The sequence below is a fragment of the Ichthyophthirius multifiliis genome, assembly GCF_000220395.1.
Source record: "Ichthyophthirius multifiliis unplaced genomic scaffold scaff_1120509251289, whole genome shotgun sequence".
NCBI lineage: Eukaryota > Ciliophora > Oligohymenophorea > Hymenostomatida > Ichthyophthirius > Ichthyophthirius multifiliis.
This window is the reverse complement of record NW_004086019.1, coordinates 1,599-24,711: the sequence shown is the minus strand read 5'-3', so window position 1 is coordinate 24,711 and position 23,113 is coordinate 1,599. Positions and strand designations below refer to the sequence as shown.

Here is a 23,113-nt window from a genome sequence, read left to right as displayed (position 1 = left end):
AATATAATCATATATAAATTAACCTTTATTAATTAATACACAAAAAATATGAAAATATTTAAATATTATTTATTTTAAAGTTAATTTAAATCTATAAAATATATCAATTTTTAATAAAATATAAATAATTTCTATATATATTTATTTATTAATAAACCTTTTTTTTATTTATATATTTAATAATTAAAATCCTTAAATAATTTATATTTTTAATATATACTAAATAAAATTTATATAATTTTAAAAATGAATTTAATGATTATTTTTTTTTTAATAAAAATTAATATTTTTAATGTAAATTATTAATTATTTATATAATATAAATATCTTTATTAAAAATAATATTATCTTTTATAAAAAAATATAATAAAAAAAAATGGATTCTTAATAAAACGTAAAAGCTGAACTTCTCGAATTAGGTTTCGAAGAAAATTATATAAATTAAGCTTTATAAATAACTTAAGATAAGCAAAAAATAATCGAATTAATAATGCAATATTAAACCGAATGTTTAAATCCTTAATATTTATTAAAAAATAATTCCAGAGGAAGTTCTAAAAACATTTAAATATGCGTTCAAAATATGAGTTATCCATTAGGTGAAGATTGTCATAATTACGTTTATAAAATGGTAGATTACTTTATTTTTTTTTTTAATTAAAAGTAATAATTTAGGTATTTTTAGTAAGAATGGATTTGAAAATGGGCGTTGGAAAAATTGCAGCTTAAACTGGACATGCAGGTATTTATTTTTTTTAATAAAAAATAGTATATATTTTTATATATATGTGTATTTAGTATTAGGTGCATACTAATAATTAGAATAAACATAAGAAACAGAGAGTTTATTAAGTGGTTGGGAAGAAAGTGGATGTCCGAAAATAGTTTATAAAGTAAATTCTAAAGAATAATTACTTGAATTAGAAAAAAAAGCCACATAATAAGGACTAAATTCTTATGTAGTATGTGATGCAGGAAAAACATAGGTATAAATTAGATTAATCAATTTTTTTTTATAATTTTTTGTAAGGTTGAACCTGGAAGTATTACTGTTTGTGCAATTGGACCTGGAAAATCAGAATTAATAGATAAAATAGTAGGGGGACTATAAGAATTATGAAACTTTTATTATTTAGAAATATAAATAGAATTTTTATTTTATTTTTATAAAAAATAAAATAATAATATTTAATATACAATACAAGTATATTTTTTATTATCATATATATATATATAAATATATATATATATAACTAAGTATATATATTATTTTATTTATTCCTATTATTTATTTTTCAGAAGGTTTTTATTATATTAAAAAAAAAATAAAAAAATTTCATCATAAAAATCTTGAAGATTTTAATATTTCTTTAATTTAAAATTCTTCTTATAAATATTCTCTTACATCATCTAAACTACTTAAATAATTTAAACTTTCTTATATTTCTTTAAAAGATTAATCATCATTATTTAATTCTCCAAAATAAGGAGGAATCGGAAAAGCTAATATTTAAATTATTAAAAATTATTATAAATTTTATTTATTTTATATTTAATATATATTTACCATTATCAGGAGCTGTCCAAAAATTGATTGGTTAATTATCTATATAAACGACTTTTTTCATATCTCTACCAAGTCTTTATAAATCTTTTACATATTCATCCATATCTTCCGGTTCGTAAATAACTCTATCGCAATCTTCATTTGTAAGTATATGTGCGAAACTCTTTTCCGGGTCTATTAATTCTAAAACTTTACTACAATATTCTTTAACGCCTCTCGTAAATAATATCGCTTCATGATTTTCTCTTATATATTTCAAAAAATCATCTAAATAAGGTCTTTTATATACGCTTACATATGTATCATATTCTTTTAATTCGAAATAAAAATCATGATCTCTTTTTTTTTTATTATTTATTCTTATTTTTTATAAAAAATACCTTAAAGGGGCATTTAAATATGCTTCATGCTCGTCTGGTTAAAATGTATGCACAAGAATATCATCTAATTCTATTACTAAAGTTAGTTTTCCTTAATATTTGGGGTCTTAAGGGGGTAATAATAGATTTTTATGCTTATTTTTTTCTCTTAATTCTTCTATTAAAAAACCTAAATTATCCCATTATGAAGGATTTTTATTGGCCTCTTTTTATTTTTATTCTTCTTCTTTTTTGTTTATGGGCTTCTTATTAAAAAAAAAATTGTATGAAATTCTCATGTTTTTTAGGCTTTTTATGCCTGGTTTTTAATTTATAAACCTAATGAATTTACTCAGTTTTATCATGTATATTTTTTTTTATTATTTTTATATATATCTTTTAAATTTGATAAAAAATAAAAAAAATATTTTTTTTTGCTAAAAAGGAATTTTAATAATAAACAAAAAACAAAAAAAGTAAAAAAAAAAATTGTAATTTGGAAATTTCCAAAAATAAATAAAAAAAAATTATATAAAAAAAAACTAAACTTATTTTTATTAAGAAATAAATATTATTATATAGTTATTATAAAACATTTATCAAAAGTAGTATTATTATATTTAGGAAAATATAGAAAAAAGTTCACATTAAATACATAATCATATTTATTATTTGTAATTTTAATATTGCAAGAAATACTAAAATTATAAACTATTTCTAAAAATTTAAGTTTAAAAGATTCGATTTCTCATATTAAATTAAATCTGATAATTTTATCTATAACTTATTTTATGATATCCTTTATAAGAAAAAAACAATGTTTCGAAAATAAATTTCTATAATTATTCTTAAGACAAATAAATTAATTTGAATAAACTGAAAAAATTAATTCGATAAAATAAAACAAATCACTAAATAAAATAAATAAAAGAAAAAAATTACAATTATCTAGTTTTAAATACTATAAAAAAAATTTATATAAATATTTTTAAAGTAATTACATTAATATAAAATAAAGAAATGAAAAAAAACTTATTTATTTTATAATTATACTTAAAAGATAAATAAAGAAGGGGGACAAGTATAAATTAAAAAAATTTATAAATAAGTTATATTTATTTATTTTTATTTGATTTTTTTATATCATTCAAAATTTTTTTTGTATATAAGCTTAATAATAATAATTAACTTTAATAAGTTAACAAAAAATTAAAAAATAGAATATATTAATTTTAATATTAAATAGAAAAATAAGTAATTTATTTTTTTTAAAAATAAATTGATTTTAAAAATGTTTTTCTTTATAAAAAAATAATATATTTTTAAATTAAAAATCTTATAAATAATATTTAATAATTATATAAATGAAAATATAAAAATAAAAATTATATTGTATTAAAAATATAAGTATATATTTATTAATATATATAAATATATATATATTTATTTATATATATATATATGTATTTATAAATATATATATATATATTTATAAATACATATATATTGATTTTTAATATATATTTTACAATTTTTTTTTTTTTATTTAATACTAAAAATAAATTCATAATTGATATAATTATAAATAAATTTTTTAATTGCAATTTATTCATATTAAATAAAAAAAACAGTCAAATTTTAATTTTATATAAATTCATCTTTATAATAAGAAATTAATTTTATAAAAAAAAATAAGATAAAAAATAAAATAATATTTTTAATATATTTACAATTAGATTTGATTTAAATATATTATTAAATATTGAATTTTTAATATAAAAATAAAAACATTAATAAATATAATATATATATATATATATATATATATTATATATATATATATATATATATTTTCATAAAATAGATTTTTTCTAATAATTATAAGAATTATTATTTCTATTTTCTTATTTAGATATATAAATTTGACTTTCATTTAATTTTCCTTTCGCTTTTAGTAGTTTATTTATTAGAAATTTTATTTCATTTTTTAAAATTAAAGAACATTCTTCTTATTCTTCATTTTATATAACAGTGTTCATATGTGATTTTTTTAATTCGAATTGTGTTTTTTCTAATTATTATTGAATTTCTTGATACTCATACTAATTTTAATTATCCTCATAATAATCCTATATACAACCTTATCCTTATTTATTAGGGCTTTATAAATTATGACTTTAATAATTTTATTAAGGCAAAAAAGAAGATAAACATTATTAATGAAATATTTCATTGTCTACTTCATCTTGAATATTTGGGTATATTTCGTATTTAAAATGACTTTTTTCTTATAGTTATTATATTAAATTTTCCTGTTCCTTTATTTTTTGAATATTTAGATTATTTTCTAGTAAAAGCTCCTAATATTAAACAAGAAGTTTTTAATATTAATTATTTATTTTAAAATTTTTCTAATTAAAAATCATATATTTTTTAATATATATATAAATATTTTTTACTTATTCATAACTATTAGTAATGTCTTAAATTTATTAATCAAAAAATTCTTTTTATTAATGAATTTTTTAATTCAATGTTTAATTATTTAATATATCTATATTATTTCTTTCAGATTTTTTTTCTTTTTCCACAAGCATTATCTAAAGGTTTTTTATTAAAGCTTTTCCTTATTTATTTAATCTTTTAAACTCCATATTTCTATTTATAAATTTTAAATTGTTTATTTTTATTTGCTTATTTATTCATTTAAATCTTTACAATTTTGTTCATAATTTAATTATATTTCTTTTAACAATTTTCCCTTTTTTTTGAATATTATTATATTTAAATAATTTTTATATTATAATTAACATTTATGCTTGAATTTGATAAATCATTTAAATAGTTCATTATTGTTTCATTAGTTTTAGTAAGATTTTCATCACGCTTTTTTTATTCTTAAAGTTCTAATTTTAATAATTAAATACTTTATTCGAAAATTGCTTTTTCTTTTTTATATTAACATTCTTTTTGAAAAATCTTATTTATTTTTTGTTAATATTATTTATTTTATTTTTTACTAATTTTTCATAATCTTAATTTTAAATCATTTTTTTTTATAAAAAAAAAAATTAAATATTTTAAAATATAAATAATATATTTAAATTTTATTTTATTTAATAATAATTACTATTATTACTAAAAATTTATTAAATAAATAATCTTTTTCAAGAATAATTAATATAATATAATATTTTATTTTTTTTAAAGTTAAAATTGTTTCATTTTAGAAAATATATATTTTATTTTAAAATATTTATTAATTAATTTTAAATATATAATAAATAAAATAACATTATTTAAATATATTAAAACTTTTATTTATAATATTTATATATATATATTATTTTATTTAGATTTATATTTTATTCAAAATAATTAAAACAAAATATTTTTATTATTATTATTATTCAAAAACAAAAAATATTATAAAACAATTGTCTATAAAAATATATATAATGTCTATAAAAATCGATTTATTAAATTAATTTTTAAATTATTTTTAATAATAATAGTATGTCTGCCTCTTTATCATTATCAATATTTTCTTTTAATATTACTGATTTTAAAAAATATAAGGACAATTTACCTGCCCATAGTTTTTAGTATAGTCTAAATATATAAAACTTTAAGATAATCGTTAAAAAAAATGTCTTTTTAATGTAAATTTAAAAAGCAACAAAATTCTTAGTTATTCAATTATAAATATATTATAGTTTAGTTCCTTATTTTAGTTAAAAAATAACTATTCTGGAATAAGTAAATACCGAATTCGAAAAAACAATTTATTAATAATTATCTTTATTACAAAAATAAATTTAAAATCAAAAAGAAATTCAAACAAAAACTTACAAAAAAATAAAAAAATTAACAAAAAATAAAAAAAAAGTTCTTTAAAGATAAATTTTTATTAAATTTTAAAAAAAAGGATAATATTTATTATTTAAATAATTTAAAAAATAATAATATATGTCATTAAATTAATGTTTTTCTAATATTAAGTAAGATAATATTAATATTTAATTATAAGTCTAATATTATCAAGTATATAATTGGAAAATATATGATTAATTATTATGGTCTTTCGAGAATATATGAATATTTGAAACAAATATATTTATATAAATATTTTTTTTATTTTTTTAATATTTTTGGTTTATTATAAATTTATTTTATTTTTTTAAAAAATTAAAAATTAAAAAAAAAATTAATAAATGGAATAAGTAAATAAGGAAAATGCGCTTTCATATACTTATTGGGTTAGAGATTAACCGGATAATAAAAATAAAAGAGAACCTTAAAAAATAGAACAATATTAAAAAGAAAATGCTTAGTACAAATTATATTTATTATTCAACATTAATTTTTTTTTTTTATAAAATAAATAAAAGAAAGCAAATATCTTCTAACTGGAATTAAGTAGGAACATGGTTAATACTTTTATTTTTAATTAAAATAGCAAATAATTGATTAATATATAAATAGGGAAGAAAAAAATTAGAATTATAACCATTAAAAGATATAATTGAATAAAATATTAAATAAAATCCAATTCTAAATGATGATGAAACAATATAATTTTATGCATTATCTAAATTATCTGGAGAAGTATAAATTATTTAAAAAAATACATTCGATTTGTAAATATTTTTTTTATAGATTTCATTAGTTCTTGTAAGAAATAAAAAAAAATAGGTTATAATCTTTAAATAAATTTCAAATATAGAGGTATATAAATATAAAAATGTTTTTAAATTATAAACTATTGGAACTGTAAAAAAAAAAAATAAGGTTAAAATGATTTTAAAGGGGCAAAAGGAGTTTTTAGATTTTAAATTTATTAAGATGATGGAGAAAGAAAAGTGAATAAAAATTTAAAAAAAGTTCTTTTTTTAAAAAAAATAAATTAAAAATAGTTTTAAGTAGAAGGTGCAGGAGATATTTTAAAAGAAGAAAGTAAGAAAAAAGCAGAATAATCTGCAGAAAAACTGGATAATTTTATTAAAGAAAGTTTATAAAAACTACAATATTGATTTTAGGAAAAAACTAAATATATTTATAATTATATATGTCTTTATTTATTAATAAAAGAAAGAAAAAAATATTATGTGCCTTTTAAAACAATTACAATTAAAAAAAAAAAAAAATAGGCAAAAACTTAATATAAAATTTATTTATTTTCTTTCATACATAAACTAATTTAATATTTTAAAAAGAACTAGGAAATTATTGTATTTATTAAGAAATTTTTTAATCGGAAATATTAAATTAAATTTAAGTACTTTTTTATTAAATTGATTAGTATTTCTCATCATTTTTATTCTCATTTATTTCTCTTATTTATTATGATAAATCTTCCAAAACTTAATCTTGTTCATTTTCATCATGTTTTTCAGGACATATTATATGTGAATCAGATAAATTAAAATAAATTATCTAATTTTAAATATATATTTATTTTTTTAATATTAGTATTTTTATTACATTTTCATTTATTGATTATAAAGATTTAGATAATGTAAACTCGTCAGTGTTTTATTCTTATAAATTATATTATTCGCTATTGTAATTTAATAATTTCATAATTTAATTTTTTTTTATTTTATTATGTTTATATTGCTTATTTATATCTAAAACTTTTGTTCCTTTTTTTATTATAAAAATATTTTTTTAATTTTTATATAGCTAATACAACCTTTATTATCTCTCATTTCACAACAATTTCCCATTTTTTTTTGAATAATTTAAAAAAAAATAAAAAAAATAAAAAACGAAAAAAATAATTATAGAAATTAAGAATTTTAATATAATTTTATTTTTAAAATTAAAATAATTATTTTTATGAAAAAAATAAAAATCTTTATATATATATTATATTATTATACCACAAACTTTTAAACATAAACTTTATTTTAATACAATAAAAAGAAAGAAAAAATTATATTAAATTAATTTTTGTACATTTATTTTTAAATCATATATATATTATAGAGTGTTTAATGCAAAAAGTTAAAGCATTTATAATATGATAATAAAAACTAAATTATTATTCAAATTAAAAGAATCTAGTAAAATAAAAAATTAAAATTTTTGATATTATCTGTATAATATATATATTATTTATTTGCATTTCCATATACTAAAATAAAAATTATAGGTAAAAGAATATTGTTTATTTAAAAAATGAATTAAAAGGATTAGAAAAATAATAATATATAAAATTAATTAGAAAATTAAAAATAAATTGAATAATAATATTTCGCTTATATTCCTTTGTAAATAATTATTATAAATATATTTTTTATTATGAAAAATGATACTTATATATATATATATATATATATATATATAATTATATATATATATATTTAATATATTTATAAAATTCTTTTAAGTTAAATATATTTAAAAAATTTATTTTATAAAAAATAAAATGACAAAAGTTCCTAATTTATAAACATTATAATTTTATAGAAGAATGATTCATACAATGATGAAATCATTTTAAGGAGATTATTATATGTTTCATAAATGCAGAATTGAATGCAGGAAAAAAATATTAGAAAATAAAGATGAAACTGATCCAATAAAAATATAAGATCATATATTTTTCGGAGAAGAAGCAAGAGATATGTTAGAAAATAATTTAATGCAAGTTTTTAAAAATTTATTTTTTTTAATTTACTTTTTATTTTTAAGGGAAAATTATAAGATAATGGAAGATATAGGTTTATTGCGAGACCTGAACATGCAATGGGAGAACATGTTAAAAATTGATATTGTTTTTATATTAATATTAAAAATAAATATAAATTAAATATTTTTTAATTTAAAAAATAAAATATTCTTATTTTTATATAATTATTAACAAAATATTAAAATTATTCAATTAAAATAAAAGATTTTCTTAAATTTTCATAAAGAAATATAATTATTTATTTATTTTAATTTTATATATTATAAAGAAATTTAATTTAATAATATTTGTTTTAAATGAAAAATAGTTTTTATTATAATTTTGCTTAATTTATTTATTATAATTAATATCTTTTTTAATAAAATTGTATATTTAAAATAAATAAAATTTTTTGAATAAAAAATAAAGTTTAAACCAATTTATTAATTTAATTATAAAATAAGGTTTTATAATATAAATTCCTCATGAAAATTAACAAATAATATATAAGAATTATTTTTTTAATACATAGAGATAAAAATTCATTATATTTTTATAATAGAGAAATTAAATTTAAATTTAATATATGATTTGAATGGTTTTATGAGAAAATTTAGCAAATAAAATATATTATTAATTTTATTTTTAAAATTATTACTTAATATAATTATATCAATTAGATTAGATTAAAAATAATGCTATTATAAATTATATTTTGATGAAATATTATTTTTAGTATTTTTATTTTATTTTTTCTCTAATATTTTTAAAAACATAATAAAGAAATAAATAGGTCATAAACAATTTTTTATATTTTCTTGCATTTTTAATTGTTGATTAAGTTTTTAAATAAAATCAGAGAAAACATAAAAATAATAAAAATGCTTAAAATTAATATATTTACAATTATAAAATAAAAATTATTTTAAGAATTTTTAATAAATTAATAATTTTAGAAAGTTTAATTTGTAAAATGTGTATATACAAATTTTAATTTTATTAATCTTAAAAAATAATTAAGAAAAAGATAAAAAATTTATTAAAAAGAAAATATTTAAAAAATCAAATAAATATTGAAACATTTAGAAAAATAATATTTATATTTTATAATTTTAATTTTTTAAAAAATTAATTTATTTTTACTGAATAGTGAATTTCTATTTTTTAAATTAAAAAAATATGATTTAAATAAATTAATAAAAAAATTTTATATATAATTTAAAAAATTGCATTAATTTTTTTTTTAATGTATTAATATAAATAAAATCAAATAAAATCAAAAATTAAATTTCAATTTAATTTTTTTTTAACTTCAATTCTGTTTTAGTACTATTTCGAATTTAAAATATATTTGTAAATTATGTAAAAGGTAAAAATATAATTTTTCTTTTAAAAAAAATAAATTAAATAATTTAAATAATTTTTTCTTTAATAATCAAAATTATTATATTTAGTCAATTTAAATTACATAATTAAAATATTATATATTAAAAAGAAATATATAAGAAAAAACAAATTTATGTTTTATTTTTAAATTTCAAGTATAAGAAATAGATTATTTTAAAAATATTTTTTTTAAGAATTTCAATAATTTACATTTTATTTTTTAAATATGAAAATAAATAAATAAATATCTATATTCAAGAAATTTGATTTTACTATTTTTATATTTAAAAATTATCTTATATGTTTTTCTTAATATATTTTTTATTTTATTTTTCTAAATAATTATAATTAAAATATTACATTTTTTTTATAGAAAAAAACTTCTATAAAAATATATAAAAATTAAAGATTTATTTTATTATAATAAAATTTAAGTTTGATTTTTGCTTTAAAATTTAAAATTTAAAATATTGTTATTTTTAATTTTTATAATATTATAAAAACTAAAAAGGAAAATTCTATATATAGATATTTATTTCAATTTAATCTTTTTAAATATAAGTATTATAAATATATATTTAAAAATATTCTTAATTATTTAAAATATAATAAAATTTTCATAAATAAGAAAAAATTAATTAATTACTTTATTTATTAAATTCAAAATAATATTATATTTTATCGATTAAATACCACCAAATAAAAGAAATTAAGTAGTTTATAAACCATAATATAAAAAATTTGGAATTATATAACAAATATAAAAAGCATTGTTAAATAAATAGAATCTTTAATAAAAATATATAATAAAAAGAATAAATAATATTAAATAAAAAAATGGAAGAAAAAAGGAAAGAATTAAAAAAATTATGGAAATAAAAAACATTTAAGTACGAAAAAAAGAAAAATAAAAAAACACGAGAAGAATAAATATAATATTTTATAAATTTTATAAATATATTATTAATATATATTTATTTATATATTTGTAAAATAAATATAATATAATAATATAATATTTTTATAATTGAATATTTAATCTACATTTTATAGTTATTATTTATAATTAAAAACAAAATTATAAAATTAAAATAGATGCTTCTTAAAAATAAAATTGTTTTAAAAAAATTGCTCTATAATGTTATAAAACTAAATTTTAAGTATTATATTGTTATAACTAAGGACTTTAAGTTTTTGAATAATATTAACATCAAAAATTATCTTTAAAAGATTTCTAATAAAAAATAATTAATAAAAAAACATTGAGTTATAACAATTATATATACGAAAATACGAAAAAGGTTTACAGTTTATAAAAATAAAATCCTTTAGAAATAAGAAAATATTAATAAATAACTATTTATTCTAATTCTTTAAATATATTAATACAATTTCAAAGAAATAATAAGTAATTAAAGGATTAAATATAAAAAATAATAATATCAATAATTGATATTAAACATTAAAAATATAATTATCAAACAATAATTATATTAAGTAATTTAAATATATAAAATATTAATTAAATTAAATTTTCATTTTTTTATTTATATACTTTGCTTTAAATATAAGTAAATATTATCAAAATATTTATTTATTATCTATAAATATTAATAAAATTTTACATAATAAATTACTTATTTAATCTCTAATAAAAAAGATACAACTTATTTATAAAAGTCAATTTTATAAAACAACATGTAATAAAGTAATAAAATAATAATAAATGAAAACTTTTTTAATTATCAAAAAGCTTAATATTTTAGAGTTTAACTTTTTGAAGAAAATTATAAATTTGAAATTCACTTATAATCGATTCGAAATAAATATTGGCTCAAATAATTATAAATATTTTTTTTTTGCTAAATTTTTTATTTAAATATAATACAAAATTTTCTATTTCTTAAAATTAGAAAAATTATATAATTTATTATTATCAAAAATATAAAATTTTAAGTTATTTTTATATTTTTTTTTAGTTTATAATTTTTATTTTGGAGATAAAATTAATTTTTAAAATAATCATTATTTTATTTTTTAAAAAAGATATATATATAATTATTTTGGTTAAATCAAAATATTTAAAAAATATCAAATTTAAATATAAATTAATTTTTTTTGATGATTTTTGTTTGTTTTTTAGGATAAAAATATAAAGTTATTAAAATTATTTTGTATATTGTAAGATTTAAAATAATTTATATATGTAATAATGTATATTTATAATCTATTTATACGTTTATACATATTTTTTTATTTTTATCTTTCTTTTATTTTTATAATTAATAAAATATTTTTTACTTATTAATTATTTATTCAACAAAATAAATATATTCAATAATTAAAATAATAAAAAATTATTTTAATTATTTTAAAATTGATAATAAATTATATTTTTTAAATATAATAAAAAATATGGATTATATTTTTATATAAAGATTAAATTAATTAATTAAAATAAATAAATTATTTAGAATAATAAAGCATATATTTTCAAATAAGCCACATTGAATTTCATAAAATATGATATATGTATTTGCCCATTAAAATTTATATTAATTTTATTTAATGCTTTTTAATAAGTCAAATATCATGGTTCTATTTATATAATTTTTAAATATATTTAGATTTGTGAATCAAATAATATTAAACAAATTATATAACAAAATATACAGTAGGTATTTATAATTATTTAAAAAAAATAAGATTATTAAAAAAAAAATGCTTTAAATTTATATTTATAATTTTATTGCAAAATAAAATAATTTTTATTATAATTATCTAGAAAATAAATAAAATTTAATTTATATTTAGATATTTAAATATTAAATATATCTATAGATATTAATTAAAATTTTTTAAAAAAATTATTATAATATTTTTTAATAATGTTTGTATATGTTAGATTATATAAGTTAGTATTAATTACATTCTATATAATAAAAATGAGAATTATTTAAAAATTAAAAATTTTTAAATTAATTTTAAATAAATATATAAATATATACATATATACATATATACATATATACATATATATATATATATTTATATTCGTATATATATATATATATTTAAATATATATTATTTAAATAAATTTATAATTCATTATTAATACTGTATTTTTATAATTTATAAGGTTAAATTTTTATTTTAAATAAATCTAAATATTTTTAATTTATTTAAATTGAAATAATAAATTTTATTATAAATAATTCATATTTATTTATTAATTTATATTTCATATTATTTATTTTTATATATAATATTTTAATATTTTTTATATCTAAAACTTATAATTATTTCTTTTTTTATTTTATTGAATTAATATTTTATATAAAAAATATAAGCATTTATTTAATAATTTTTTAAATTTTTTTTATTTACTTACTTAAGTTATTTTAATTAAAATTATATGATAATATTTATATTTTAAAAATTTATATATACTATTATAATCAAATTAATAATTTTAAACTATTTAAAAACTACATTTTACATTTTTATTTTTAAATAAACTGAATAAAATTAATTTTTTTCTAATTATTATTAATATTAAAAAAACTAAATAATAAGATGGCATATCCCTCAATATAATAATAAATATATATTATTTCTTAAAACTTAAAGGTTGTTTAATGGATAATATATTAATTATAATAATAAAATAATTACTTTTTGATTCCAATAATTCGTAAATATAAAAACAATAAAAAAACAATTATAAAATGTAATGATAATAAATGTAAATTTTCTTTTGTATTAGAAAAAGATTAAAATTAAATTTTATAAATAATACATAAAAACAAAAAACATAACCATAATCAATACACAAACAAATATTAATAAGAAAAAAATATTCATTACTAAATCTAATAATATGAAGACTTAATTAATTAGATTTTTATTTTAAATTAAATCAATTTATAAATAAACTACTCTCCAGTTTAAATTCTTAAAATCTTAGCTTAAGATTATTCAATTGAAGTGTTTTAAAAAGACCTTAGCAAAAAGTAAAAAAAATGTTTGATAATCTAATAAATTAATTAAAAGATAAATAGAATAAAGAAATAAAAACTATAAATAAAATTTGTTAATAAGATGAAAAAACTACATAGTAATGCTAAACTTAATATTTTGTATAATAAAACTTTTAAATAAATAATACTTAATTATTATTAAATACTTAATACTTAATTAATTTACAAAAAGAGGTTAATAATTATTAAATCGAGTAAAAAAAAGTATGCAAACATACTAAATATTAATAAATATAAAATAGTACTTTTGAAAAAAAATTAATTTTTAATGATTAATATTAATAAAATATATTAGTATGATATATAAAAACAATTAAATCAAATAAATTAGAAAAAAAGATAAAAAATATTTTATATCAAAAAAAAAATGAAGTAATTATTTATAATATTAAAAATTATGTAATATTTTTATAATTAATAAATATATATAAATATATATATATATATATATTATTAATATATATATATATATCTGTTATTATAATTTTAAAAATATTAATATTTAAAGATACTATTTATAAATTTTTAAATAAAATATATTATATACCTATTTAATTATATTATAAAATTATATAAATAAAAGTTTGATTTAATAAACATTTATAATTCTTTATAAAATTACTATATTATATAATAATTAATAATTAATAATTATTTATTTTATTTTTATATATATTTAAATTAATTTTTTTTTTATATATAAATAATAAAATAATTTAATTATTTATTTTATATTTAACATATTTTATTTTTAGAAGTAATTATTTAAAATAAAAAATAAAATTAATCATTTTTTTATTTTGATAATTGAATTTCTATTTATTTTGTTAATATAAAACAATTACTAATATTATAGCTCTAAAATTATAATTTTTGTAAAATAAATTTTGGAATACATTCCAAATTATTATAATGATTAATAAAATAAAACAATAATTTTTACCAACTAAAATAATACATAATTGAAAAATAATATATATCTAAATTTACTAAAACTAAATTCTTATTTTCTTAAGTTTAATTAAAACTATATTCTTTTTTTATATTAAACTAGAATCCATAAATTTTTATGAATAAATTTCAAACACATCTTATTTTATATAGAATAACATTAAATACAAATATTTTGTATTATTATATTATTTTCCTATTTTAAAATTAAAATTTTTGGTAATATAGTAAAATAATCTAATAATAAAAATATTTAGATAAATTCTAATATTTTAAAAATGATTAGTAAAATAAATTACTTTAAGAATATATTATGATTTTTTTATTTTTTTTAATCTAATATTTAATTAAATGATTTAAAAAATAAAAATATGTACAGTATATATTTTTATAATATAAATTTTTAATATATAATTAAAAGAATAATATTTTTAATACAAAAAAATGAATTAAAATTTTTAAAAATATTAATTTATAAAAACAAATTATTAAACCTTTTTTTTAAATTATTTAGCTTTTTTATAAAAAAATCTTTTTTAATTATTTTTTAAAAAATTTTGGTAAGTCTTTAATTTTTTGCTATTTTTAATTTTATTCATTAATAAAAACTAATAAATAAAATATATGAAAAAAAAATATTTTAATTTTAAAATTCAGTTAATTTTTAAATTTATAATTCATTGATTCTTTTGTTTAATAGTTAATAAATTAATTATTTATATTTGTTTTTATTAGATAGAATTAATTAAATTAAAAAATAATATATAAATATTTTAAAAATATCAACCAAATAATCTGTTAACAAAAAAATAGTAATTCATGAAAGATTATTATCATAATTATTAAATAATTTAATAATATTAAGAAAATAAAGAATTTTTGACAAAAAGAATTTCTCCAAGTAAAAATCAATAAAAATAATCATTAAAAATATAAAAAAGCATAAATAGCAAAACAATAAAAAATAAAATCTTTTACTCTTTAAAATTCTCCAATAAAATAAAATAGAACTCGTGTAACAAAATGAACAAGCAAAAAAATTATAAAATATTTATAAAAATAAAGGCAAATACACATTATGATATATATAAATAATCCTAAAATAATAATGAAGGGTTTGAATTAAAATATTTAAAATAAAAATACAAAAAATTTAACACATTAAAAGTCGAAACAATAAAAAAAATTGAAAATCAAGTAAATTTTAAACATTCAAATGGCTTAAAAATTGATTAAAAATAAATAAACATCTAAGCAAAAGTTTCTCCGCATAAATTATAGATATAAGAATCAAAAAAGGCAAATAAACAATAATTAAAAAAAAATTTTGAATAAATATAATATTAATGCTTAAAAAAAAAAATATACTAGTTATTTAACAGGATATGATTAATAAAAAAAATAAGAAAGAAACATTTTTATAGATGAAAATAGAAAATAACATTTTGAAGATATTTTTAGTCTTATAAAAAGTCAATTTCAAAACAAAACTAAGCAAAATTAATACGAAAATAAATATCATTTTGATGTGTTTTCAAGTAAAGAAGGTATTTTAAATAAAACTTGTATAAATAATTTATTAGAAGATTAAAATAATTCGCCATATAAGGAAAATTTATATTAAGAATAATTAATAAAATATGAAAACTTAATACATAATATTATATAGGAATTAGAATTTTATAGTAAAAACAAAAAATATTTAAACTTTTTTTATATAAAAAATAAGAATTAAGATTATAAAAAAATCAATAATAAAAAAAATAAATGGATTATGAAATAAAAAATTAAACAAAGAAATAAAATAATTGGAATTAAAAAACGAAATTTTAAATGAAGAAATTAAACTTTATTAAAAACAGGAATATTAATTTTAAGAAAATTTAAATATAATAAAAAATATTAATTATCTAAATAGTAACAATAAAACATTGGAAGAAAAAGATGAAGAAATTAATTATTTTAGATAAAATAATGAAGTTTTAGAAATACAATTAGAAGAATAAAAAAAAGAAATTTTATAATTTTAAAAAGAAATTATTGATATAAAAAATATATATTATAAAAATATAGAAACAGAAGTAAATAGAATATAAAAATATTATGAAAACATTATTCAATAATAAAATGAACTTTTGGAATAATAAAGCAAAAAAAATAATTAATCTTTCGAAGAAACATGTATATTTTTAATATATTATATATTCAAATATATTTAATATAAGATATAGAATTTGAAAGAAGCATTATAGATTAACAAAGTAGATATATAAATATATATAGATATATATTTATATATTTTTATAATTATTTTTAGATTAGTTTAATAAGTAAATATGTAATTTAGAATTATCAATCAATGAAAACTTTTCAAATAGATACTAAAGTTAATAAGCATTAAAAGTTTAAAATCAGAAATATAATGATAATATAATATGATAGAATATAAATTTATTTTTATATTATATATTTTTATTGTAAATATTCATTCATCTTTTATATATATATTAATTATTATAAAAATTAATCTTAAATATTTTTTTTATAATATTTTATATAATAATTTATTATATTATTAATTGTAAATATCTTTGTATCTTTAATTTTATTATTATTTTTTATTTTTTAAATCAATAAGTTATAATTTTTTTTTTCATTTATCAATTTTCGACTTATTAAAATCATAAATCTAATTAAGTTAGAATATGATAAAATATATATATTTTATACAAATTATTAATGCTTATATACTTTTTTTTAAGTTTTTTTCATATTTACTATAAACATTTACTTTAAATACTTTTTAATAAAATAAAATTACCTTAAAATTAAAATCTATATTTTATATTAATTAATTGTAAATTAAAAATATTAATTTTTCTTATTATTATTAATTTATGATATTTTACTTTTATATTATTTTTTATTTTTAAAGTTTTTATTTTCACTATTATTTATTAATAATTTATTATATTCCAATATTTTTTTTGTTAGTTTTGTTCATTTATTATGATTTAATTAAAATTAATATTTTTTTATCAATTTATAAAAAATCACTTCATTTTTCTTTTTTGAATAAAACTTGTATATAATAATGTTAATCTTAATTTTAATTTTATTTTTTATATATATTGTTTATAAATATCTAATTATTTATACTTTAAATAATATTAACTTAATATAATCTGTATAAAACTTTAAAATAATAAATTTTTGTATATAATCAATTATTTTTTGATAAAAAAAATCGATTGTATTATAAAAATAAAAATAAAAAAATAGCAAGAATAAATAAAATATTTCATATAAATTTATTATTATATATATTAATAATAAATGATATTATAATAAAAAAAAAGAGATATTAAATAAAATAAAATAAATATATTTATATAATATAAATATATATATATATATTTATTTATATATATTTATATATATATATTTTTTTTTTTTTTTTCCTAGACGATTCATTTATTTAATTACATATATTTTTATTTAAATCTTTTAAACAGTTATAAGATTCTTATTTAACTATAAAATAAAAAAACTTATATATATTTTTTTATTTAGAGTTTCTAAAACTTTATCTAGTTTCTTAAAAATTCTTATAAATTTTCATTTTGAATATTTTAAGTTTTAGTACATATTACTTTTATTTATAATTTTTTCAAATTTTTATTCATTTTTATATCTTCTTTTATCATTTTAATTCCTTTTTTATCCGATTTTTTTTAAATAGATTTATTTAAAATTGGATTTTATATTTTTCTTTATATTTCTTGCGATTCAAATGTATTTTATTTTGAAGCTTAATCGTAATAAACTTTAGGAAATCTAGATTATAAAATAAATTTAGTATTATTTGGTAAATTTTAAATTTCTTTTTGTATACACTGAGTATTTAGTCATATAAACCGCAATTAATTAATTGATAAAATAAGATATCAATTTATGAAAAATCTAGATGTATTGCTTATAAAAAATTTTAAATGTTAGATGTAATTTAATTTAATGTAAATTTTTAATTGTTTAAAATTTATATATAGGATATTTAAAAAAAATTCACTGAGGATTATATCAAGATTTTTATATATATTATTTAAGAATTAATTTATAATAATACCTTCTATATACTTTTGTATTAATAAATACAATTTTATTGGTTTAAATTTTATAAAAAGATATATATACCCAAAAAACTAATTAACTGTAAAAATAAATATCTGAATATAAATATTTATTTCTAATATAGTGTAAATTAGACTATTATTTGTTTAAAATTTCTTCTTTTTAATTTTTAAAAGAAGTGGGTTTGCTTTTATTTAAATAAACAATAAAATCAGTTTTTTTCTTCGACTTTAATTTGCTTTTATTAATTAAGAATTTTCTAATTTTCTTTTAATTATAAAAAAAGAATATTTAATTTAATTTTTTTAAAAATCATCTTTTTTAAGTCCTTAAAAAATGAGAGTTTTATTGAAAAATCCATATTTTTAATTTTATTTTTAATATAATTGTTAATATATATAAATTTTTTAAATTTATCCATATTTTTTTTAAAAAAAAAAACATTTATTTATTTTTACATATATTAAATAAAAAATCACATTATTCTTTTAAAAAGCAACCCGAAAAAAAATCCATAAAAAATAGCTGATATATGTGCAGCATGACATAAATTATTATTTTTTTCAGAATTTTTTAATTAATAACTTTCATACATCAAAAATGAAGTCACAATTGTATATAAAGGAACTTTTAAAACATTCGCTTTAGGCTAAAAAGCCAAAAAACAAGAAAGAAAAGATAAACTTGTACACCCTCCGTTATTTTTGGGATATAAAAAGTTTAAATTTCCAAATTATTTATCAAAAAGAAAAGTTATAAGTGCTGTAAAAACAGAATTCGTTATAAATAAATAAAACATATGTCTTTATTTCATAAAAAATCCAATCATATTTATTGCATAAAAAAATGGAATTCCATATAAGGCAAGATTTTCCCAATTTTTATGAGAAAGTGCGCCTATTAAAATATATATTATGAAGTATTATTATATATTTACCTGTAAAAATAGCATGTACATTATATTTAGTTTTAATTGTTTCATTTATAGTTGCGTGTGGATAAATTACTTTAAAAGGAATTGATTGCCATTAATAAAATATAAAAATTGTAAAAAAAATCAATAAAAAAGGAAATTTTAAGCCATCTTATACTGATTTTAAAGGCTTTTGTTAAAGTTCTAATTTTATTATTTTTGAAAGGAATTTTTCGTTATTTATTATTTAAAATGCAGGAAGATTATATATGTATTTCCCTTGGAATTCTTATAATGGGTTCTTTTTTGTTTCTGATACTATATCTTTTATTTAAGAACGGGTTTATTTGAATATAGGGAATGTTAATTTGGTTTAAAAATTTTTTAAGGAATGTAAAGAATTTAATTTTGTTGGAGTTAAAAACATTTTTTTATTAATTTTTTTTTTAATATATATATATATTAAATTATTAATATTTTTTTTTTATAAATCTTTTTATTTATTTTTTTATAACAAAAAATAATAATAATAAAATAAAATTACTTTTATTGAAAATAAAATAAAAGAAAATTAATAAATATGATTCATTGTTTATTTTTAATAAGTCGATAAGGAAAAACACGCTTAACAAAATGGTTTTCTTAAACTTTTACGAATAAAGAGAAAATAAAATACTTAAAAGAAGTATACTTTTTATATAAATAAATATGTTAAAAAAAAAAAGATAAATTCAATTGTATTAACAAGAAGTAATAAATTATGTAATTTTTTAGAATGGAATGATTATAAAATAGTATATAAAAGGTAATAAAATACTTATATATACTTTTTTATGTTAAAAATAATATAATATATATATATATATATTTATATATATATATATATATAAATATATATATATAGATATGCCAGTTTATATTTTATAACTATTGTCGACAAAGAAGAAAACGAATTAAACGTACTAGAAATAATTCATCAATATGTTGAATGCTTAGATAAATATTTCATGAACGTATGTGAATTGGATATAATATTTAATTTCCATAAAGCTTATTTTATATTAGACGAAATGATGTTTTCGGGACATTTGATGGAATCAAGCCAAAAAGTAGTTTTAAAATGTGTTTAAAATTAAGAATATATAGAAGACGAAAATTAATTATAATGAAAAATATATATATATGTATATAAATATATATATATAAATTATCAATATTAAATATGTATATATATATTTATATACATGTATATATATAATATAAATACATTTATATATATATTATAATTTCATTTTTTTCTTAATTAATTTATATATTATCTTCTTATTTCTTCATATACTTCATTTTCTCTATAGTCCTGACATTTTATCCATTAATTTTTTAGTTAAATGCATGATGATAATGTATTTAAAACAGGAATCCTATAAATTAAATCATTTTCTTTTATTAGTGGATTCTGTCTTTTACATATTTAATAATTCATATAATCCTCTACACATGAATCTCTATATATATAAGGGACTTCGTATAAATTTAATATTTCTTCATGATATTTTTTTATATTTTAATAATCTTTTTCCATTAATCAATATTTTTATTTTTTAAAAAAAATATAATTAAATAATTAATATATATTTATAATAATTATTTATAATTTTCTTTATATCAAAAATATAAAATTTATTTTATTTCTTTGTAATATAATTAATTCATTTATAACTTAAATAAAATAAAAATATATATTATTTTATAAAAATAATCTAATTTATTTTATTTTAACAATTTGTCTTTAAAAACATGTATTTATAGTTTTTATAGCTTTAATTTAGATTTTCTTAAATTTCAAAGTATGATTTTAAATATAATGGACCATATATGTAAAAACCAATATAAAAAAATAAATGCACTTCCAGACTTAAATAATTATCCCTAAAAATGTAAATTATTTAATGATTATTTTGTTTATCTTATATATATTTTAAAAATTAACAAAGTAATTATATGGTTTATACAAAAAATAGACTAACAAGAAATACTTAAATGTTGAAATTTTAGTTATTTATTGTTTTTTTTATAATTAGAAAAATTTATTAAATTTAAAAAAAAATTGATTTTGAGATATTTTTATTTTTATGAAAAAATAAAAAAAAATCAAAATTTATAAATTATTAAAAAAAATGTAAAAATATTCAATAAAAAATGCATTAAAAAATATGAAAAATCTTCATCTTTTATTACTTATTTTATACCAAATTCCACCAAAAAATTCCACAATGAAAATTATTCCCCTTAATAAGTAAATACAATATTAAATTTTAATAAAATATAAATTTCGCTAACTAATAAAGCAAATAAAATCCATTTTTTACCAAATTTTTAAATTTTCTTTGTAAATTTAACCACATAATCATCCCAAAAATGTAATAAAAACATTAAAACCAGTCCATTAATTCCACCAGCTATAAAAACAAACCCTGGACTTGAGTATATTCTATTAAAATTACACAGAAATAGTGATATTAATGCTATAATAATCAACAAAATGGCCTAAAACGCTAAAAAAAAGCTCCTTTAATTCCTATTAATAGTATTTTTAATTATATATGAATAAAAAGTGCCTAAAAAACAGGTTAAATATGCAGAAAAAGTTGAAAAAATGCCTTCTGAATCAAAAAAAGGGTTTTCCATATAATTTTTGGTGAGTATTTTTTAATCTATAAAAGAAGAGAAATTATCATCTAGTGTATTTTTTTTTTAGAAGAAATATTAAAAAAAAACAAAGAAAAGTAAAATAAATGCAAAAAACATAAACTAATAAAAGATTTTCGCTAAAAAAAACTAATACTAAATTTCATTCAAAATTAAAAAAAAAGCTTGTCTTTAATAAAAACCAAAAACTCTAAAATTTCTCCAAAAAAAATTAGCCTTTTGTAAATTCAAAAAAATTCCAGAAAAAAAAAGTATAAAAAAATTCCTTTTTATTATTGTTTTTTTATTATTTATAATATTCATTTAATTCAATAAATAAAATTAAGGAATTATTATATCAGCAATATTAAATTAGTCCCATATAGATAATTTAAAAGGGA

At 12.9% G+C, this 23,113-nt stretch overlaps 4 protein-coding genes across 4 annotated transcripts, besides 38 other annotated features; 2 read left to right on the top strand and 2 right to left on the bottom strand. All coding sequences in view use genetic code 6, as the record gives it.

The window, feature by feature from the left end:
* Window positions 1-324: 324 nt before the first annotated feature.
* Window positions 325-365: a microsatellite.
* An 11-nt stretch (window positions 366-376) lies between these two features.
* IMG5_176470 (peptidyl-tRNA hydrolase, putative) lies at window positions 377-1,120 on the top strand (the record flags this gene model as incomplete). Its single annotated transcript, XM_004027687.1, has 4 exons — window positions 377-631; window positions 676-742; window positions 799-986; window positions 1,031-1,120. 4 exons carry the CDS (start codon window positions 377-379, stop codon window positions 1,118-1,120), a joined length of 600 nt encoding a protein of 199 aa, XP_004027736.1.
* A 101-nt stretch (window positions 1,121-1,221) lies between these two features.
* Window positions 1,222-1,252: a microsatellite.
* Window positions 1,222-1,267: a microsatellite.
* A 72-nt stretch (window positions 1,268-1,339) lies between these two features.
* On the bottom strand, window positions 1,340-2,225 carry IMG5_176460 (NLI interacting factor-like phosphatase family protein, putative; the record flags this gene model as incomplete). Its single annotated transcript, XM_004027686.1, has 2 exons — window positions 1,340-1,503; window positions 1,568-2,225. The coding sequence occupies 2 exons, from the start codon at window positions 2,223-2,225 to the stop codon at window positions 1,340-1,342; spliced, it is 822 nt and encodes a 273-aa protein (XP_004027735.1).
* A 209-nt stretch (window positions 2,226-2,434) lies between these two features.
* Window positions 2,435-2,473: a microsatellite.
* A 780-nt stretch (window positions 2,474-3,253) lies between these two features.
* Window positions 3,254-3,306: a microsatellite.
* Window positions 3,300-3,419: a microsatellite.
* Window positions 3,329-3,450: a microsatellite.
* Window positions 3,335-3,433: a microsatellite.
* A 273-nt stretch (window positions 3,451-3,723) lies between the features above and the next one.
* Window positions 3,724-3,777: a microsatellite.
* A 576-nt stretch (window positions 3,778-4,353) lies between these two features.
* Window positions 4,354-4,400: a microsatellite.
* Window positions 4,401-5,253: 853 nt separating this feature from the next.
* Window positions 5,254-5,296: a microsatellite.
* A 472-nt stretch (window positions 5,297-5,768) lies between these two features.
* Window positions 5,769-5,811: a microsatellite.
* A 13-nt stretch (window positions 5,812-5,824) lies between these two features.
* Window positions 5,825-5,886: a microsatellite.
* Window positions 5,887-6,050: 164 nt separating this feature from the next.
* Window positions 6,051-6,110: a microsatellite.
* A 1,565-nt stretch (window positions 6,111-7,675) lies between these two features.
* Window positions 7,676-7,709: a microsatellite.
* Window positions 7,710-8,247: 538 nt separating this feature from the next.
* Window positions 8,248-8,308: a microsatellite.
* A 2,472-nt stretch (window positions 8,309-10,780) lies between these two features.
* Window positions 10,781-10,824: a microsatellite.
* Window positions 10,825-10,914: 90 nt separating this feature from the next.
* Window positions 10,915-10,964: a microsatellite.
* Window positions 10,937-10,974: a microsatellite.
* Window positions 10,975-12,428: 1,454 nt separating this feature from the next.
* Window positions 12,429-12,471: a microsatellite.
* Window positions 12,472-12,977: 506 nt separating this feature from the next.
* Window positions 12,978-13,084: a microsatellite.
* Window positions 12,981-13,059: a microsatellite.
* Window positions 12,981-13,074: a microsatellite.
* Window positions 13,085-14,446: 1,362 nt separating the features above from the next.
* Window positions 14,447-14,479: a microsatellite.
* Window positions 14,451-14,501: a microsatellite.
* Window positions 14,460-14,510: a microsatellite.
* An 849-nt stretch (window positions 14,511-15,359) lies between these two features.
* Window positions 15,360-15,396: a microsatellite.
* Window positions 15,373-15,442: a microsatellite.
* Window positions 15,443-17,242: 1,800 nt separating this feature from the next.
* Window positions 17,243-17,279: a microsatellite.
* A 1,039-nt stretch (window positions 17,280-18,318) lies between these two features.
* Window positions 18,319-18,359: a microsatellite.
* Window positions 18,360-18,362: 3 nt separating this feature from the next.
* Window positions 18,363-18,425: a microsatellite.
* Window positions 18,363-18,427: a microsatellite.
* A 2,230-nt stretch (window positions 18,428-20,657) lies between these two features.
* IMG5_176450 (hypothetical protein) lies at window positions 20,658-21,193 on the top strand (the record flags this gene model as incomplete). The annotated part of the gene is made up of 3 exons (XM_004027685.1): window positions 20,658-20,709; window positions 20,750-20,774; window positions 20,929-21,193. The coding sequence occupies 3 exons, from the start codon at window positions 20,658-20,660 to the stop codon at window positions 21,191-21,193; spliced, it is 342 nt and encodes a 113-aa protein (XP_004027734.1).
* Window positions 20,870-20,932: a microsatellite.
* A 3-nt stretch (window positions 21,194-21,196) lies between the features above and the next one.
* Window positions 21,197-21,309: a microsatellite.
* Window positions 21,250-21,318: a microsatellite.
* Window positions 21,319-21,634: 316 nt separating this feature from the next.
* Window positions 21,635-21,671: a microsatellite.
* Window positions 21,672-22,177: 506 nt separating this feature from the next.
* Window positions 22,178-22,226: a microsatellite.
* A 97-nt stretch (window positions 22,227-22,323) lies between these two features.
* Window positions 22,324-22,357: a microsatellite.
* A 12-nt stretch (window positions 22,358-22,369) lies between these two features.
* On the bottom strand, window positions 22,370-22,896 carry IMG5_176440 (hypothetical protein). The gene has a single exon (XM_004027684.1). It carries the CDS (start codon window positions 22,877-22,879, stop codon window positions 22,559-22,561), a length of 321 nt encoding a protein of 106 aa, XP_004027733.1. The 5' UTR covers window positions 22,880-22,896; the 3' UTR covers window positions 22,370-22,558.
* Between the last annotated feature and the right edge of the window lie 217 nt (window positions 22,897-23,113).